Source organism: Pongo pygmaeus, chromosome 3 (assembly GCF_028885625.2).
Source record: "Pongo pygmaeus isolate AG05252 chromosome 3, NHGRI_mPonPyg2-v2.0_pri, whole genome shotgun sequence".
Taxonomy (NCBI): Eukaryota; Metazoa; Chordata; class Mammalia; order Primates; family Hominidae; genus Pongo; species Pongo pygmaeus.
The window spans coordinates 123349968-123371417 of NC_072376.2; the positions used below are offsets into that span (position 1 = coordinate 123349968).

Below are 21450 nucleotides of genomic sequence, written 5' to 3' on the forward strand. Positions count from 1 at the left end.
AACAGCTCTCTCTGAGGAACTGAGTATAAAGCAAATAACTTACACTACTGGAAGACTTTCTCACATTTGCTCAGCTCCTTGGCCACAGCCCCATAAAATTGTGAAGAGCTGTGGAGAGGAAGAAAATGAAACAAATTTGAAATTCAAAACACATGTAGGATCACACAAGAGAGGTAGAAAATACCTGTGCTATCACCTGGCTCAATGATGTTCTGCAGCACATGAGGAAAATGGGACTCGGAGAGAAACAGACTCAACCAGCATTGGTTAGAACCAAGAGGACAGCTTCAAAGACCACTTAAGCTAAGACCACTATAAAGCTTTGGTGGAGGGGGTGGAAGAGAGAAGAAATGTGTAGTTAAATAGGTTAGCAACTGTGGCAGGATTAGAATTTACACAAATCTACTGAGGGATTCAAAGGAATGTAGTAACCATTATATTTAATAATCAGAACTAAATGATACATCTAAAAATAAATGTATTTTTTATTCACCTGTCTCTTCCAACTTGATCTGAAGAGGTAGTACTCTTACTGCCCTGGCTGGGCATATGACTCTTTTGGTCAAGGTAAGAAATTTACCCATCACCACTAGTTCATCCAAACCCTCTCAATTCCATAATTTGCTCAGTCAAGTAAAATCATCAAAGCTTTCTAATTCATTTAAAGCTTCTCCCTGCCGCCAGCTTAGGCCAGGTTCAGGCCAGTCACCTGCAATGGGAATGGGGTGATTGATTTCCTCTTCATTTCTCTGCTTGAAACTTCTACCTCTCCCCAGTCACCGCGCTGCCTCTGGTTTCTCCAAAGTTAAGGCAAAGAGAACAGAGAGGGAGAGTAGGTGAGAGGGAGAAAAATCCAAATGTGGTGCCTACTTTTGGTCCTCTGTGAACTTTGTTGATGTTTAATGCAGATTCTTTTCCTTGTATTGTGTTTTTATGGGATTTTTGTCACCCATATCCATTCCATTGAGAAGGATCTTTCTCCTGCAGTTTCCTTGAGGTGGGCAGGTGGACACTTCTGACCCACTTCTGGTCCATAGGAAGTTGTCATGTATGCTTTGCCTTGGCAATATTTGGAAGAACAGGCCACCCCATGCAGTCCCATCTCTTCACTCTAAGGCCAGAGTAACAGCCAAATAGCCTCTCATCTTTTAGATTTCTCAGGGTGTCAGACACCAAGCCATGGTGCCTCCAAGTTCCAGGAGACACAGGTAAACCTCTTCGAGTGGTCCCACTGAAACCTCTCTCCTGAGCCTTAATTAGACAGAAAAACATCTGGTCCCCTAGCCCTTGGAGGGGAGAGCATTTACAGTGTACTCAGTATACTGACAGCACTCTTCGAAAGGCCTCCACTAAAATGTCTCTCCCTAGTTTCTCCAACATCTTTTATAGGCTGGTGGTGGGCTATCAGCAAAGAGTCCCACAGTCCTGTTCTTGACCATGTTAGTCCTGCTTTGGGGTCCTGCGTCTTTCTTTGGAGCATTGGAGCATAGGACTTAGTCTTGGGGCCTTGCCAAAACAGACACGGAAATAATTCTTCCCCCCACTCCACCCCACCCCATGCTTGTTACAATAGTTTTTGTTGTTTTTTGTTTTCTGTTTGCAATGACTTTATATTGTCCTCTTCCGCCCACTTCTTGCTACAGCCGGGAGAGGGTGGGTGATAACGTAAGGGAAAGCAGAGTGTGCTGGCTGGCAAGGCTGTGGGTGGGGGCAGGAGTCACTAGGTAAGGGAAGAATGGCAAAGAGAACAGCTGAAAGGACCACCTAAGCTAATGATCTAAGCAGAATTTCAGCCAGGTTTCAAGGACCACTGGCTCCAAGGATATCCGAGGTAACGACCATGTTAGCAAATAAGAACCAGCAGGTGAACATCAGTCAAGCCAAAATCATGGACCTTAGATACAAACATTTTTGTAAGTGTTTGCAGAGATGACCAGAGAACAACACAGAACTCTATAAGCAACTTTTCCCATCCTCTCATGGACCTCCCTTAAAGGAAGTGAGAAGATGGGGAATGGGCAAAGAATCCAAAGGTGATTTAGTTAATTGCAAAATGACTGTTTTAAGCCAGAAACCTGAATTTAATTGGCAAGTTCAGTTGAGTGACTAGACAGCTGGGAACTTTTTATGCCCTTCACACCACCCGAAAAACTAGCCAAAGAACCCAAGCACATGGGGTCAGTTTTACTCCCCCAGGTACCTCTCAACCATTTTTATTGTCCCTCTAGAGAGCCATGTTTGACAAGGCACTATACTTAACTACTTAACTTAGGCTTCTCTAAGAAGGACTGTGCAGTCTTTCAAAATTGCACTCAGGAAAACAAAGAACAAACCTTCTGCTGTAAGAGTCCCCTAACCTTCCTAGGTGCCTTAGCTCAATATAGAAGAGCAAGAATGCTCTCATATGACCTTTGTCCTCTTCTCCATTTTATTTGGTGGAAATTTTAAGCTACAGCTTCCAACCTCTCTACACTATAGAATATAGTAAACTTTCATAATTTAAGTCCCCCCTCTCCAGGCTGGGCTCTGACTATATAAACAGAATATTTTTGAACAAAGAAAATTCTCAACCAAGTCTGGCCTTCAGAATTGCTGTTTGCCTATGGACTTAAATGGAGTTTGAGACCCAAAGTTGAGTAAGAATGCTAGCAGTCTTGAGTTGAGTTCCCTAGAAGCAGGGTCAGAAACAGAGGTTCTTGTACTAGTGGTTTCTTGAGAGAGTAATTTCCTGAGACAGGGAGTAAAAAAAACAGGACAGGGAAGTGGGGAAAGCTGAGCTGATTTCAAAAGGTTCTAAAATTCTTTCGAGATGGGAAGAAAGTGGATTCTTTAACCTTTAAAATATCAATAGTATCTTCAAATTTTCTAGAAGAGAAAAATTTACTTTTTAAATGAATATTACTGGGAAGTGTATAAGAAAGAAGATGTTATAAAGGACAATAAAAGTTCAATTTGAATGTTTTAAGCATTCAGGATTAATGAGTACTGTTATTTATGTTTCTTCTTCATAAGCAAATGTAAATAATTTCAACAAAATACATTTATAATGGTGAATTTATATGTTATAATCCACTTGGGAACCTAAAATTTAAAAGTTTCTATTTGTCAATATTAACTGTACAGCTATATAGGCTTTTGTTTTATTTGAAATTTTGCTGTTGTGCTTTTTCAAATGTACATCTTAATGCCTTTCTTCCTCCTTACTATTGAATGTATGAAAGTCCTACTATATAATTTTGGACAAAACTTTTTGATTGGGCTTCAACCAATAAATGCAATTCCTTGATTGTTGAACGGAAGAATCCTTATTAACCTGGAATGCTTTGATCGCCAAAACTTTCAGTTAAATGGAAACTAAAGTCTGTGGTTTTTAATTAACTGTGGGTTTGTTTTTTTTTTTTTGTCTTTCTCAGAGCTGAACTTCTAGATTATAAGGTGGCTTTGAACTTGACCAAGTATCTCAAAAGGGAAGAGAATTTTTTACCATGGCAGAGAGTAATTTCAGCTGTAACCTACATCATTAGCATGTTTGAAGATGATAAAGAGCTATATCCTATGATTGAGGTGACGTTAATGCTATGGTATCTTATGAAAGTAAATGTTTAGCCATTAGTAGAATAGGATGCTTTCTGAGAGAAGGAGCTCTTGGGGACGTAAACCATGTTTGCTTGCCAGGTGGAATCAAAAGAAAGTGCAATGACTTGACTAATCAAAGCAAAACTATGCCGTCTATTCTTTTTCAATTTGAAGTACATCAGAATTTGTTGTTCTGCATACATACCACTTAGGTGCATTTTAGTGTTAGAAGGAATACAACAATTAATATTTTACTTAAAATATACAACATTTTAAACAATAAATACTAATTAGATCTTTTTTAAAATGGACTTTATCCATGTTTCATTTAGAAAAATGAATTATTCTTCTAAAATATAATATTATATCTTCTTATTCTTACTGCTGGTATTTCCACACTGAGATTTTATTATATGTAGTCATTCTAAATACCGTTTCTTTGCTTTGTGATTTCTGTAGCACATACGTAGGACACTTGTAATTTTAAACAAATTCTGGATTCAAATCTCTAGCTCTTCTATTTACAAAATGAAAGATCTTGAACAAATGATTTAACATTTGTGAGTCTTAATTTCCTTTGTACATTAGGAATGCCAGCACTTGCCTGCCTACGGTAATGGGATAGTGAGGATCAAATAATATGAAAGTGCTTTGTAAAACCTAAAGCAATATACAAATATCAGTTGTTTTTATTATTTCATATATGCTTAAACAATCTTCTTAGTGCAGAAAGTACGTTGAGTGTTTTCCTATTTATTACATATGTTAACTAAGAAATAGGGGTTAAAAGGGCCTTACCCAAAGTTTTATAAAACGTTACAGGAAGGTCCAGGACGGTTTATATTTTCAGGATTGAAAAAAATTGCAATGTGATAAAAATTAAATACATTGTTTTTCTAAGGACAAGGGCAAAGTTCTCTGAATTAGTAGGAAAACAGATTATCACAGGGGCTGCTGAGTATAATAATTGGGATACTACTGATATGTAGTAAATTATTACCTATTGTACATAATGCTTTTATTTCAGGAATACTTCCAAGGTCAAGTGAAGCCTATTGCAGATTCTCTGGGATGGAATGATGCTGGAGACCATGTCACAAAGTTATTTCTCACTTTTTAACAACTAAAATTCATTTAACATTTGTTTTTTGTTTTAAGACTTGTTGAAAAGTGCTTAAGGCCCTGGATTTGTGTTTGTTTGTTTTTTAAGGTTACTCCGTTCCTCCGTCTTAGGGTTTGCGTGCAAGATGGGAGACAGAGAAGCCTTGAACAATGCTTCCTCGTTATTTGAGCAGTGGCTAAGTGGGACTGTAAGGTGATTACTCACGTTGTTATGTTTAGAAGACACAATTGAGAAAAGAGTAGTTGAAATCTCTGAAACACTGTTTCTTCTTCTAGTCTTCCCGTAAATCTCAGGCTTCTGGTGTATCGGTATGGGATGCAGAACTCTGGCAATGAGATTTCATGGAACTACACTCTTGAGCAATACCAGAAAACTTCATTAGCTCAAGAAAAAGAAAAACTGCTCTATGGATTAGCATCAGTGAAGAACGTTACTCTTTTGTCAAGGTAAGTTGGGCTTTTATTTCACATATATAAATGGTATTTAATAGTTTATGTGTCACAGTCTCTTTAAGAGTCTGATTAAAGTATGATGTTTTGTTGCCAAAAAAAAATCCATTAAAAGTTATTTTCCCTGCAAGAAACAAACTATCCATGTAAGACTGGCCTAAACAATAAGGAAATGTAATCTCATATGAACACATTCTGGAGGTAGTGTTGTGTGGAGTCCAGTTGTGTGCAGCAGCTCAACATTTTCACCCAGGACCCAGACTCTTCTCTTTCTGATTTTCAATGATCGACATGTTGGATGTCTCATGACTTCCAGAGCTTGAAACATTTTGTTTTTACACAAACATGTGTAATGGAAGTAGAACAGGAGCAAAAGAGTTTCCTCCCAAGGCTCTGTCTCTTATGTCAACAGGACAGTTGTCTCCAATTCCCCTCATAATCCAGAACTGGGTCACCCTTCATCATTGTGAGTCACACTCTGGGTCTACTACTTGATACTTTGCTCACTAGGGTGAACTTGAATTCCTTTGGCTCATTTGAGCCAATTAGAATTGCCTGGGACTGGGGTAGAAGTCTGTTTTACCTAAGATCAAGGATATCTAATGGTATCAGAGCAAAACTGGGCTCTGATACCATTAGTGAGTAGAGAAAGAGGAGTGTCTGCCACAAATGTATTTACGCTTTACTCAGAAGGCACAAAGCTCATCTATGACTCATTTCCCTTTCTGCCTTTATACTCGAAATCAACAAGCTTCTTCCTTAATTCATTTTTTGCTTAGTTATAGTGTCTGAGTTATTTACTTCATTTATTTAACCAACACTTATGGTGTCCTTTCTATGTATAGATATATAGATTGTGGAAATAAAAATGAATAAAACATGAATAAAAATGACATCTATCCTTGAGATACTTATAGCTTCATGGGAGAGGCAGAATGTAAACAGTAAATTACAATGCAATACCAATTTAAAAGGACGACCAGAAGCAGTTTGCTTTTACCAGGTAGAGCCAATAATATACCTCCGGCCTCTTTCCTCCGGGCTATATATTAATTCTCCTGCTCTCTGCCATGACAGTTCATCAAGAACTTGATCATCTTGGCTGGGCATAGTGGCTTATGCCTATAATCCCAGCACTTTGGGAGGCTGAGGCAGGAGGTTTTCTTGAGCCCAGGAGTTCAAGACTAACCTGGGCAACATAGTGAGACCTCGTATCTATTAAAAAAAAAAAAAAAGAACTTGATCATTTTCACATTTCACAAAATATCACTAATTCGTTACTTTGATGGCATTGTGCTGATTGTATTTGGTAAGAAAATTAGCAAGAACTTTAGATGCCTTAGTAAGAACCTTGTGAACTAGGGGATGAAATAAATTCAGGATCCCACCACTTTAGTGCAATTTCTGGAAGTTCAATAGTTTAGAGCATATCACAACATTCCCTCCAAAGTAAAAGAAATTTGTTGCACCTTGACTGACATGCCACAGAAAAAGATTATTTTAGTGGGCTTAGTAAACTTTTTTTTTTAATTTTGGAAGCAACATGTCTCACATTTGAGTGTGTTACTTTAACCATTTACAGAGTCTTCCGGTTTCAAATAATGACTGGAGTAAAGGAAGATTCTGCAGCAAGTCCAGGCTGCAACACTAGCTTCCTTGGAACCCCTTTCTTATTTGAAACATGTGATTGATATGTTGTATTTTCACATAAGTAGATTTACCCACACAATTGCAAGTGCAAAGAAAATGTAGGACCTTGATTTTCTATCTGATTATTCCCAAGAGTCCTCACACTGTTGGGTGATGAGCCAGTGAGAGGGAGAACAACTGATGTTGACTATTTTTGTCTGCCAGTCTAGTTTTTAAACGAGTTGTTAAACTATAATTCTCATTGAAATGGTCTCTTGGAGTAAATGTTCAGTCTTCTAGAGTTCCTTCCCTTCCTCATGGTCCTTCTGCACAGGGAGACATGCCACCCTTGTGGTGATGGAGAAAGAGACCTCTGATTTTTGCTGCTTTGGCCTTAAGGTGCTTACCTATTTTGGTCTGGGCCAGAGTCCACTGAGTTTTCATTGATCACATTTTACCTTCTGGTGCACTATCTGTCATCCAGAGATGAAAGCAGTGGTCCCAGTCACTTGCTTTTCTGTTCATGAAGTACCTGTGCTGTATGTACGGTATTTTTGTTTTCCCATCAGGTCTTCCAGCATCCCTGCCTCTTATTGCTAGGCTGAAGAAACTGATAGGTCCCCATAAACAGGACCCACAAGTCAAAGGAACCAGGATCATTACCTTAAACTCAGTTGTATATTCACCTCACCTTGCCTACGATGTACTATCACTCTCCCATGCCATTTTGGCATAGCACAAAAGTACATGCTGAACTATAGACCTGTTCTTAAGGGGTTGTGTTTTCCAGTTTCTCATGTGGCATGGACTTTATTTAAGCTTGAGTTTTCTCTAGTCTCATTTAGGGTAAATTTCTATGTCAAGTATGCTAAGGGTCTTGATATATTAATAAAAGCATACATAATTTAGAAATATATTTTCTTTTTGACAAAGGCTGACTCTCAGAGGCTCACAACTCAAGTTGAACAGTGATCCCTTTGCTGTAGTTATTATCTTATATCTTCCTAAAGATATAAATGAATTAAGCCAATAGGTAGGATGCCATGGGGCAGCAAGACTTGAGTAACATGAAAATACATCTAATTTATCAGTAGTAGATATCTATTTTTGAGGTTCCCTTGTCACAGTGAATAAAATGTGTGCTGACCTTATTTGGAAACACTTTTTCCATACAATATACACTTGTAAGATCTTGGGCTAGAAATGCTACTCTAGGTATAGCTATGGCATACAATTAAATCTATCCATTTAGTCATTTAATTTATCTTGTACTTATTTGTATTCTTAATTATTGCCAACTAATATAACCATATAGGTTACATTATAGGATTATTTCTTACAATCTAGGGAAGAGCAAACAACTGCTTTCCTATAGAATATAAGAGCATAGATATATTCTCTTAATTTACTGGCTTCTTTTAAAAATCCAGTGGGATAATAGGTAAGCGTGTGAAGTACTCTATTCAATAAATGCTGTTTTAAAATATTAATGGTTAAAATTCTGTGTTTTAAAATTGTTTTTGGTGTTTCTAAAATAATATAATTTAAAATGTTTTATAGTTTACATTCCACTAGTTTTTAAAATCATAGGTTGGTCTTTAAAAACAGTTAAACATATCAGAAAATTTTAAGTTGTCTTTCATCATTTGTCATATTTAATTAACTTTGTCAGTTGATACCTCAAGAATTGAATTGCTGGCATGAAAACTATTTTGTATTGGAATTTAGCTAAGGGTGAACATTAAAAGTTCACTTTGAATTGTTTTTCTGTTTGGCTTCTCTTAGGTATTTGGATTTGCTCAAGGACACAAACCTTATTAAAACTCAGGATGTGTTTACAGTCATTCGATATATCTCATATAACAGCTATGGGAAGAGCATGGCCTGGAATTGGATACAACTCAACTGGGACTATCTAGTCAACAGGTGGGATGATCTGATAATGGTCTGCTGTTCTCTTTGTTTCATACTATCTACTGGTTCCTTCATTTTTCTTTGGGCCACTGTCTCTGACATCTATACAATATCTAAAATGGCATATTATTAGAGGTAAAGGATCATGGTATTGTCCTTCCAGGGAAGCAACATACTAGTTAATTTTAAGAACAGTTTTTTTCTGGAAATTGTTGTTTCAACTGACCTATAGGATTCTGAGATCTGGAAGACTAAATTCCATTATTTTTTGTTTGGTTAAAACAAGTTAATACAATTCTGTCTGTTGTGCTAGTACCTAGCATAATGCCAGGCACATATTTAGTTCTCAATTAATGTTTGATGAAAGCTAGATAAAAATTATTGGACCTGGGTTCAAATTAGAGTTCTATATCATACTGAGCTTATGTAGGTGATAACTATTACCTATCCTGACCAGATAATGAAATTTCAAGTATTTTGAATGGTTCTTAAAAGGCAATTATATTTCCTAGGCAATAGAACTTTTAAAATGGGAACTAGCAAGGACAAGAGCAAAATCAATTAAAGAGATGCCTTTCCAAAATTCATATTTCCTCAGCCCTGTGCAGAAGAAAGATTGCTGCTCTTGGTTCTGATACTCTAAATATAACGCACAATTCCCATCCAAAAGGCAGTTCTTTGACAGAGTATAAAATAGAATATAGAATAAACGTATGTCCCAAATAAACGTATAAACATTGATGAAAGGACCTTTACCATCTGTAATCCCTACATCAGGAAATAGCCTGTGTTATCTCCTCTGAATCTCTCCTGTCAATCCAGCGGCACTGTCTCATTGATAATGACTGCCTTATGAGAAATACCAACTCCAATTATAACTTTTAATTATTTTCTCTTTTCTACCCCACAACTCACCAGAGTGCTATTATGTCCATTTACATTTCTTTTCCTTCTCAGATTCAGATTCTACCTCTAGCTCCCAACCAAAATACACTACATTGCTTCTGCCTATTTGTGATACATTTTTATCTTTTCTATTCTTGTAACTATTGAGTGTCACTGTTCATCCATCTCTATGAAGATTGGTTGGTGTGCATGTGAGTGCGTGTACGTGTGTGTGTGCACGCACACATGTGCATTGTTCATCTGATTGTTTAAATGAAATGCTTAATTTAGAATGAATGAATATATCTATTAAGAATATGTTATTATCTAGATGTAATAGTTTATAATGCATATAAACTGAAAAATATATGGCTAGTGATAAATACTGCGTATTTTGTTTTAATTGAAAAGACCATAAAACTATCTCTTTTCCTGTGGTGTATGGTGCAGGAAACCTATGTAGATGAAGCACAAAAGTTACTTTTGAGTTATTATGAAAAGATAAGTAAATAATGTTTTATTTTGCATAAAATGGCCATTAACTTATTGTTTATCGAATAAATATTTCTCAAGGCCTATTTGAGTAGCTATGCTGTGATTTATTTCAAGTAATGCATTTTTCATTTTTAAAAATTTTTCATTTTTAAAAATTAGTTGTTTCACTTCAGGAAAATTAAGAAGTAGAAAAAAATAGGTTTTACTTTGTCATAAAGTTCATAAGCATCTGGCCTTAAAATAAATGTATTAGGCTTGAGAAATTGATTATTTTTCAAGATAAAAAAAGAAGATAAACTATTTCCAGAAGTATTCCAAAACTCTTGCCCAAGGCTTTAGCATTTCTTCATAATCTAATGATCTAATTCTCATGAGATATTATTTCAAATGGCCCCAAACATAAAATTACATAATAACCACATGTTTAATACACGCAAACACCCAATATTAATTGTACTTGGCTTGAATAAACAGAATTTCCCTATGAAAATTGCATAATAAAAATTAAACAAAAATGAGCCAAACTTTATCCAAATATTTCCAAACACTTGAACATTTTCCAAATTTCAGGATGAATAGTTTTACTATCTCCATTTCTGAACAATTTATTGTCATCCTGAAATAAATAAGCTTCTACTTAAATAAAGCTTTTGTCATGTGATTTTTATGACAACTGATGGCTACACTACTAATGTCCTTGTCAATTTGAGACTTAGCCACAAAGTCCTAAAGATACTTCAGAAATTATTCTTTGCTTTCGTTTCTTCCAATAAACTCTTAGATGAAACCGTGAAGTTGAGTTGACCCAATAATAATGTGGTGTGATTTTAGTTTATGACGGTAGATGAAAAATTAAATCAATAGGACATGATTGAAACCCTTCAAATACTACCTCATAAACCAAACAATTTAATAAGCACTTAAAAGTTTTCTGTGTATTAAAATTATTTCTTTGGATAACATAATAATACTTGTATAAATGTTAAATCCAAGAAGACAATATTTGTAAATTTTTTTCAAATTATTTAAAATATAATTAAATCCTTATTTTAGTTTTTAAAAATAACCAATATGATAAGCATGCAGTATATTTTCCCTTATTTTCTATACTTTATACGATATTAGTTTCCTGGGGTGTACATATTTTGTTCTGACATTTCTGGTATTTAAACAAGTAGTTGCAGTTTTCACTCAGCATATTCATTGCTAATTTCTAAATATGTCCTTTAGACAAAACAGAAATAAATATTACAGAAATTATAGAAGGTCACTGAAAAAATTGTTTTATTAGCTGCAATTAGCAGACTTTCTTTGAATCTATAGAATCTCATCAAAGCAACTCAGTGTGATTTGCTTTTTTAAATTCCTATTTTCTTATCATGAAACTGATATGTGTTTTTTGCACAAAATGCATACAAACAAAAATAAGAGTACAAAAATTACCTGTAATGCAACCACCAAGAAATAACTCCTATTGTCGTATTACTGTTTCTCCTTGAGTTTTTCTATGGCTGTTTACTTAATTTACAGAAATGGAAACATATTACAAATATGGTTTATAACTTGCTTTTTTTCCTCATCATCCTATATTATGGGTGTCTTTTCATGTCTTTAAGTGTGCATCTTCAATGTCATTTTGAATGGCTTAATAATGTTTCAATGTGTACATATATCTTAGTTTATTTAGCCAATCCCTATATGTTGGACAATAGAACTGTCCCCCTACAACTCTACGTAGTGTATTGATGAACAGTCTTGTACACTGAATACTTCATTGTTTTTTTTAATGTCCTTGACAATTTCTTTAGAATACAAGTCATGGTAGAAGTAATATATTGGTTGAAAAGATGTGTTTATTTTTAGGGTTTCTGATAAATTTTGCAGAATTGCCATTCTAAAAACTGTTGCTAATAACTGCCTATTTTCCCAACCCTTTTCAATTCTCAGTGTTGTTATTTTTACGTATCTTTGTTAATTGAATATATGAAAACTGATACCTCATTTTAAATTACATTTCTTTCATCCAGTAAATATTGTGGAGTGCCTACTCTGTGCTAGGCATTATGATTGGCATTGGGAATGCAATAGTAAGGAGAAACAGACCTGGTTCTCTGTCGTCATGAAGCTTTGAGTAGAGACAAACTTTAAGTAAAGAGTCACACAAATACATGTATACTTTATTATACATAAATTATTAAAATATAAAAAAGTTAAGGTCTTAGGCAAAAATGTTATTCAAAATGGTAGACCATGGAATCTAAACTACATAAAGAAATAAATGCAAGAAAAGGAAGATCTGATGGTTTAAGAGATAGTAGGGGTGGGAATAGTCAAAGGGCCAGAAGTCCAGGTAAAGTGAAAGAACAGTCACAGTGGAAACTGAAAGATATAACATGTCATAGAGGGTGACTAAACTAGCAATTTTAGAGGCAGATGACTTATGGATGATCACAAAGTATCACAGGAATTTGGTGGCTGAAGTCGAGTGAAGAAAATATCATCGGAAATAAGGTTAAGGAACTAAGAGAAGAAGTGTTATATTGTTCATCTGTGTGGACCTGGAAATTACCTAGAATGATGGCATGGCTTGGAGGAGTCAGGTACCAGAATGTATCATTAAATGCGAGGGAATAACATAAGGGAATAGAGGTTTTTAAAGAGGCTGGAGGAATGCTGGTCTGAAAGCAGCAATGGGGAGCATGAGCACACTGACTCTATTTCCTGACCCGATGCTACAAAGGATGTGGGAATAGAAACATTCTCTAAGTGAGAATGAGAAGTAGCGTTCCCCGTAAAGGGACAGTTCCAGAGGGCTAGGTGAAAGGGTTCAAGAGCCTGGGGAGATCTAGGAAATGTGTCAGAGGCAAGAAAGTACACACATTTAGGGGCAGCATTACTAATGCCTCACAATCACATTTTATATAATGACTGATGACATTAGGGATGAAACAACATATTGGCTTTAAATTCAGTGGCATCTGTGATAAGAGTGGGCACTGGACCTGGTACACTGAAATCATGCTTGATTACTAGAACATTTTATTCTTTTCCCATTGGTACATTTTTATTCCTTTGCTAAATTCATGCTGGCATATTTCTCCCTGTTACCAATTTGTAAGGGTTCTTTATATGGCAAAAATATTTGCTCTTTATCATATATATTACAATGATTTGCTCTCAATTAGTATTTGGCTTTTAATTTTGTATATGGTAGGATTTTTTTTTTTTTGTATAAAACTCTTTTGTTACCCAGACTAGTCTTGAACTCCTGGGCTCAGTGGATCCTGTCATCTCAGCTTCCCAAGTCACAGGGATTACAAGGCCAAACCATCACCTCCCAGCTCAGTATAAAAGTTTTTAATTTGCATAAAACAAACTATCAGCTTTTATCTTCATGATTTCTGCTTTTGCATATATATATATATAGGAATGGAAACATTTAATACTTATAAAAATTATATATAGTATATATATAAATTTTTTTTTGAGACAAGGTCTCACTCTGTCATCCAGGCTGGAGTGCAGTGGCGCAGTCTTGGTTCACTGCAGCCTCGACCTCCCCAGTTCAAGCGATCCTCCCACCTCAGCTCTGAAAGTAGCTGGGACCACTTGTGGGGTGCACACCACCACGCGCCCAGCTACTTTTTGTATTTTTGTTAGATATGGGGTTTTGCCATGTTGCCCAGGGTGGTCTTGAACTCCTGACCTCAAGCCATCTGTCCACCTTGAGATCGCAAAGGGCTGGGATTACAGGCGTGAGCCACCGCACCCAGCCTGTAATAATTTTTAAGTGTAAAATTTATCCTATTGCTGTGTACATATTTTCTTGTATCCCTCCTCAACATTCCAGGGGTTTAAGGTTTATACATAATTTTGTGGGTTTCTTGCACTGTGATTAGTTGTGATGAGATTTTTTTACCTCTATCACAACCATTTGTGGTCTATACGGAAACTTCTGACTCTTGTTTTTTATGAAAGAAAATGCAAAAAGAGCAGGGATAGAATATCATCTTTAAAATTCTGTCTTGGAACTTAGCTTTAGGTTTCTTTGCTTAGGCAGACTGATATAGATCATAACCCCCAAATGCCAGCAACTAATAAAGCTTTTTGAAAGCAGAATAAATAGCCTATATTTAAATTTCTGTACCAGTAGGAAGATGCATAGAGTATTAGGATAATGATGCTGGAGGTGTTCTGCCGTAACGGAAACATAGAAAGGCAGCCGCTGAAAGGGCGTGTGTGGGTAATTAGTTCTCACTACGGTTAGACTCCTGAAGTGAGTGGTCCAAGTTGTTAGCGTGGTTCTGCTTTGTGAGGCCAGGCCAGTATCCTATCTGCATGGCTGAAGCTGAATCACTGGTATGTACATGTTCTAGCTTGGGAGAAGAGGAGAAAAAAACCAAGAAGTCTAGCAATTTCCCTTTATTTAAGCAAGGAGGCTGCAGTTGAACATTGTGCTAATGTTCTGTTGGTAAGAATTGGGTTACCTGTGGACATCTAGCTATGAGAGAGCCTGAGAAACAGTCTCTAGCAGGGCGCTCATGTGTGCAGGAAGAAAAGAACAGATTTGGGGACTACAACAAGCAGTCTTCCATATCTGAGAGGGTCGTTTCTATTTGTCTACCAAAAGAAGTGCAGAGTTTACTAAGAATTTATCTTGAATAGAATGATTTTAAGTAACATGGGTTTTCTTACTGTGTTTTGCTTACTTTGAAAGTTACTTTTAAAAACTATGAAATAAAAAGGAAACATCTGCATTTAGAGAAAATTTGTAACATTCTGAGCACTTACACTTCCTTTTACTCTAAATTTCTCTCCAGATATACACTCAATAACAGAAACCTTGGCCGAATTGTCACAATAGCAGAGCCATTCAACACTGAACTGCAACTGTGGCAGGTATGAAGATAAATTCCGCTGCATTTGTCCAGGAAGGAGCAGAATGAAACTTTTTTTAAAAAAATTTTACTTTAAGTTCAGGGATACATGTGCAGAATGTGAAGGTTTCTTACATAGGTACACATGTGCCATGGCGGTTTGCTGCACCTATCAACCCGCCATCTAGGTTTTAAGCCCCGCATACATTAGGTATTTGTCCTAATGCTCTCCCTCCCCTTTCTCCCCGCCACTGACAGGCCCTGGTGTGTGATGTTCCCCTCCCTGTGTCCATGTGTTCTCATTGTTTAGCTCCCACTTATGAGTGAGAACATGTGGTGTTTGGTTTTCTGTTCCTGTGATAGTTTGCTGAGGATGATGGTTTCCAGCTTCATCCATGTCCCTGCAAAGGACATGAACTCATTCTTTTTATGGCTGCATAGTATTCCATGGTGTATATGTGCCACATTTTCTTTATCCAGTCCATCATTGATGGGCATTTGGGTTGGTTCCAAGTCTTTGATATTGTAAATAAACATACATGTGCTGAAATAAACATACATGTGCATGTGTCTTTATAGTAGAATGATTTATAATCCTTTGGGTATATACCCAGTAACAGGATAGAATGAAACTATTTTTTCAAATAGGAATGATATTTTCTCAATTCAAATCACAGAAGACATTGAGAAAGAAAGAATTCTTTTTGATTTTGTATTTTTAAATTGTATATATTTAAGGTGTAAAACATGTTTTTATTTATCTTGATAAGTATACATAGTGAATCGAGAAATAATTCTTGTATCTAATAAAATGTACGCCTATTTTTCTTTCTAAACGTAAAACAATTCAAAGAGCCTCTAAGAAAGTTTAAAAGCTGCGAAAGTTGAGGCGGCGGGGGGCTGAGAAGGCCACACCAGACAGTTCAGCTCATGAAAGCATGAAGCATGGGCAGAAAGTCTCGCCTCTCTTGTAAATGTAACTCTGGAACAAGTTGGTCAAGATTTGATTCCATTCAGAATTCATAGTTTTGCAATTTCAAAACTAATCTCAAATCTTTCAGGTTTCAAATATCTCAAGTCCAAAGGAGGAAAAATGTCTATTAATGTTGAACAGGTAGAGATTGTATGAAGTTTCAATATCTGTGTGTTAGATATTAGAATGCTAAGAGTTTTCTGTATGGTAAAAAACCAAATTATTCTTATTTTTATAGCAAATAATCCTAGTATAGTTGAGTTTGGGGTAGGGCTTTGGAGGTCAGAGGGAGTACAGCACTAATTTTAAGAAAGATCTGTTTTATGAGTCCTTAATAAGTGAACTGAAAGTGCATTAAAGTACTCCAGACTCCTGGAGTGAAAGGCTAAGCAAAACCATCACTCCATAGGTGAGATTTTCCAGGGAACACCTTGGGGAATTCAGAGAAAATAGAGAAAGCAGCAGAAACAGAAATGGGCATGCTAGCGATTGACATGCTGCCATCCTTCCCCAAAACGTCAGAGCTTATTTTGGCTTGACATGCTGTGGGGATCCAAAAGCCATGGGTAACTATTGCTAATCTGAGAGATGGGTTCCGTCTGAATGATGCACCAGAGGTGTAGCTCAACATTGTGCAGTGATACTGAATTTCTAGGTAAGAAGGAAGCAAATCCAGTTTGTGAATGAAATTTTTAAAGACTAATTTGGCTATAAATGACAATCCTAATTACTCCCCTCTCTTTTCTAGATGGAGAGCTTTTTTGCAAAATATCCACAAGCTGGAGCAGGAGAAAAACCTAGGGAACAAGTGCTGGAAACAGTGAAAAACAATATCGAGTGGCTAAAACAACACAGAAACACCATCAGAGAATGGTTTTTTAATTTACTTGAGAGTGGTTAATGTATTCAAATGTTAAGAGTTTAATTTTGTGAATCTATTGTTCTCCTCTGAAGCATTTGGTGGCCTAATTTACAAGCACGATGGAGAGAGCCTTATAAACAGATAATGCTTTTACTAAGCACTGTGTTTATATGTCTTGCAAAGCCTTTAAATTGTTCCTCTTTGTTTATGAAGAAAGATACTAATAGAGTACTTAATATACTCAGGGATTTCTTCTAAGTGTACTTCATAAGAGATTCTTTACAAACTGAAGATAATGTAATAGTTATTTTAATACCTTTAAATATCATTCTTTGTATCTTAAATCTGTGAAGTAGAACAATTTGGTCTTAGCTTTACATTTTCAGTACCAAAGAAACACCACTTAATCTTCTCTCTTGATTGATTTTTAAAGTTTAAATACCAGTACTTGAGGGACCAATATTACCATCTTAATCTTTATTTTATTATTCAGAATTACACAGACCTAATATCATTTTATTCACATATGTCTTACTACTTTAAATCCTACCAAAGTAACCTGGGCTTAAGTTTTACTTGAGGATCGTATGAATTAGCCAAAAGAATGGCTGACTGTTGCCTTTGCTCTTATAAAATCAATGAGAACTCTTCTCTCCTTTTAAAAATAAATCTAAATGATTATCTTGAAAAAGTATTGTTTTCTAGTGTCACTTGACTCTTGAATAAAAATGACTGCAGTGTTCCCCAAATAATTTAACACATTGCAAATATGATTCAAGAATCTGGCCTTTTTCAGGCTTGGTACTCTCTTCTCTCGCTCCATTCTTTACAAAGCTCCTTCAAATATGCTATGAAATTAGAGGGAACATAGTGCTTAACTCTGCTCCATGGATTTTAGAGGAAAAAAGCTAAATAATTGGAAACTGTTCAGGAAAGAGAGAAGGCAGATTATTTCTTAAAACTAAATGGAATTAGAATTTAGCTTTGACCTCACCTAGCAATCTAAGTGTGAAAATGGGGAGACCTGTGGGCATCCCCAGCATGACTCTGCATATCTGAGCATATATCTCCTTATAGATCAATTTTATGTATAAACCCTTAGATCCTAATCCATACAGAATAGCACTGATCAAATTTATATGCATGACTTGATTAAAGACATAAATTTCATAGAAGCTGGTGGCAAGAATATGTTTAATATGGCACTTGATACCTCCTAGATCCATAATGTAAGTCCAATAGGCAGAAAAGATGGTAAGTTACTATGTTTCAATCTGCTATATCTAGAAAATCTAAATTTATTTGGAACTTTCAAAAACGTAAGGTAATTTAGAATCGGCTTGATGAGAATTGAAGTATATGGAAACAAAACCTTAGCTTTAACTTTATTTATACAATAATGTGCCCTAATCATGTACTCTGAAACTTTATAAACTTTCCTGTTGCTGTTTCTTAATTATCACTTCTCAATCCATACAGCCAAACTAGTAAATTCAAATGTAGACTGGGTCTCGGGTGGCAGATATAGAAGAAGAAATTTCCAGACCAAAAAATATTAAATATTATTTTAAATTATTTCAGAAGCAAAAACATATTAACATCATAACTTATCAGAAAAACCCCACTATCCTCGTAAGACTTAACTTAAAATTCTGACCACAGTCAGGACCAGCACTTGAAGTCTATGTATTGTTTCAGGTAGGACATATTATGAAGTGAGATGGTTTATCCTTCTGTTTTATGAATTTAATACATTTTAAAAGAAAAATGTTAGTTTAAGGGGGTGGTAAATAAAACAGATTTCAACTTGCCTACAAGACATTCTATTTCATGCCTTTTCCTTTCGTTGTTCTATTTCATTCTATTTTAAGCATTAAACCTGAGAACAAATTCTTTACTTCTTTTCACTCCACATGCGAAAGAACTATATATACTTTGTCAGAATAAGTCTTCTAGACCATCAGGTCCTTCTCAAATAATACCTGGTTTTTAAAAGGCTGATGCCTAATAGATCTATGCCAAGCACAGTTTATTACTTTGCTTGCTTGGTTTTGCACAGTATTCACAGGGGACAAAAAATTTAGTATGATGTTTCCAAAATTAAGCCACAGTAAATTTAAATAATTAATTTTAATTGAAAAAAAATGTAACCATCTAATTTCAAGAATTAACTGGAAAATATGGGAAGCGAGGTCATGTAGCAAAAAGCAAGGCCAGTATTACTGCCTCCCCTCTAGGAAGCCCACTCCTGTATTCCAGATCATTGCTATGTACCCACATAATTATAAATTAGGAGTTTAAATAATAAAACATAGACGTAAAACTGACAGGCAAGGGAGGTTTGGGAAGCAGGGGTGAGATGTACACCTGGGTTGAAGGTAATGATACTCCTACAGCTTACCCTCCAAGTTGGTGAAGTGTTAGTCCAAAAGTAGAAAAAAACAGAGTAGGGGCAAAAATCTAGAACAATAATTCTCAAAGGGAATTGGGGGATGAGAAGGAAGTAGAAAGGAGGGGATTCAAATTACCAGTAGTGCTTTCTAAAACATGGTTAGGTAATCATCATCATCAAACTTTCCTTTTTTTTTTTTTTCAAGCATTTTTATAAACACTAGCACTCCACATAAAATTAATTTTTACAAAACCCCCTTAAAGTAGATACTGTTATTGTTCTTATTTTAGAGTGGAGAAACTGAGATGGAGAAGTTATAGAACTTGCGCAAGGCTATAAAAGTTGTATTTGGCACCAGCCAGTATTTGAACCCAGGCAGTTTATCACTCTAATCTACATTTTAATCTGTATTAGAGTAAAAATATGCTTTTGAAATCAGAGTGACCTGGGTTGGAATATCAACTACTTGGTAGTTGAGTGCTTTTAACCTCTCCATTGTTGTTTCATCTATAAAGTAAGGATCAAAATAGTAGCCACCTCAATGGTAGTTGTGAGGATTAAATACAAAAATGCATGTAGAGGACTTATGTATAGGAAATAACAATCACTCAATAAGTGTTAGCTCTTATTATTGTTACTATTATATCTCCCCATCCCTACTTAAGACACTAGTTTGAAGAATAAAATAAACTTTGGTTCAGGAATAACCAAACCTAAGCAACTGAAGGCACTAAGGGTAGGCTATATGTTAGCCTGTGTTATTGTTCATAAATAGTAATTGCCCTGGTCTGGAAAAGGATTCTATATCCTACCCCATTGTAGTCTAGCATGGTATGTGACTTGCTTTGGCCAGTGAAACAGAGTGGAAATGATGTATGTCAATTTTAGGCAGAAACGTCCAGAGCCAGCACTTGGTTTGCCATGTTCTCCGTGTTTCTTCTGCTCCTAGGTGCAGCAGTATTCCAGATAGAGGCCGCACTATGAGCCTGAATTCCAGGATGAAAACAACATGGAATAGAACTTAGCCAGCACAGAGTACACATGTGCTGTAAATGAGAAATATCCCTTTGTTATTGTAAATCACTGAGATTTTGAGGTTGTCTGTTACTTCAGCATAATCTAGCCTAATATAAACACCAAACTAACATACGCCTCTACCATAGTCATTTATTTCCTGTTCTTTCTCCTCCTCCTTCCTCTATTTCAGGGTTTAGCGACCTTTTGCCTGCCTGTTTTTGTAAGGCCTGAAAGCCAAACATAGTTTTACATTTTTAGATGGTTGAAAAAATCAAAAGGAGAATAATACTTCATGATGTAAAAATTATATAAAATTTAAATAAATGTCAGCATCCTTAAATAAAATTTTATTGGAATACAGCACATACATTCATTTATGTATGGATTATGGCTGCTTTTCCTGCTACAACAGCAGTGCTGAGTAATTGCAATAGATTTTATGGCCCACAAAGACTAAAATATTCATCATCTGGCCCATTACAGAAAGTTTGTTGACACCTGCTGGATATCATCTTTACTCCTTCCCTCCTTTTGCATTCAATTCTTTTTTTTTTTTTTTTTTTTTTGATAGAATCTTGCTCTGTCGCCCAGGCTGGAGTGCAGTAGAAAGATCATGGCTCACCACAGTCTTGATCTCCTGGGCCTAAGTGACCCTCCTGCCTCAGCCTCCCAAGTAGCTGAGACCACAGGTGTGTGCCACCATCCCAGGCTAATTTTTTGTGGAGACAGCATCTCACTATGTTGCCCAGGCTGGTTTCAAACTCCTGACCTCAAGCAATCCTCCTGCCTCAGCCTCCAAAAATTCTTTTTTTTCTTCTTCTTCCGTACTCTAACCCAGAGTTTCTCAACTTCAACGCAATTCACTTCTGGGGCCTGACAATTTTTTTTTTTTTTTTTTTTTTAGATGTAGTCTCGCTCTGTAGCCCAGGCTGGAGTGCAGTGGCACAATCTCTGCTCCCTGCAAGCTCTGCCTCCTGGGTTCACACCATTCTCCTGCCTCAGCCTCCTCAGAAGCTGGGGCTACAGGCGCCCGCCACCACACCCAGCTAATTTTTTTTGTATTTTTAGCAGAGACGGGGTTTCACCGTGTTAGCCAGGATGGTCTCGATCTCTTGACCTCATGATCCACCCGCCTCAGCCTCCCAAAGTGCTGGGATTACAGGCGTGAGCCACCGTGCCCGGCTGGGCCTGACAATTTTTTAGGGCTATTCTGCACACGGTAAAATGTTTAGCACCATCCTTGATCTTTATTCTCTAG

The 21450-nt window shown here is 36.3% G+C and overlaps 1 protein-coding gene across 1 annotated transcript in view; it reads left to right on the forward strand.

Annotated features, from left to right (window-relative positions):
* Window positions 1–20552, forward strand: part of ENPEP (glutamyl aminopeptidase) — a 96314-nt gene extending 75762 nt beyond the window's left edge. The window contains exons 14-20 of the mRNA XM_054485806.2: window positions 3414–3564; window positions 4604–4677; window positions 4787–4891; window positions 4975–5145; window positions 8563–8703; window positions 14892–14970; window positions 16670–20552. Of these exons, the coding sequence (XP_054341781.1) occupies window positions 3414–3564; window positions 4604–4677; window positions 4787–4891; window positions 4975–5145; window positions 8563–8703; window positions 14892–14970; window positions 16670–16822 (874 nt within the window). The 3' untranslated portion in view covers window positions 16823–20552. The remainder of the gene's footprint in view (window positions 1–3413; window positions 3565–4603; window positions 4678–4786; window positions 4892–4974; window positions 5146–8562; window positions 8704–14891; window positions 14971–16669) is intronic.
* The last annotated feature ends 898 nt before the right edge of the window (window positions 20553–21450 follow it).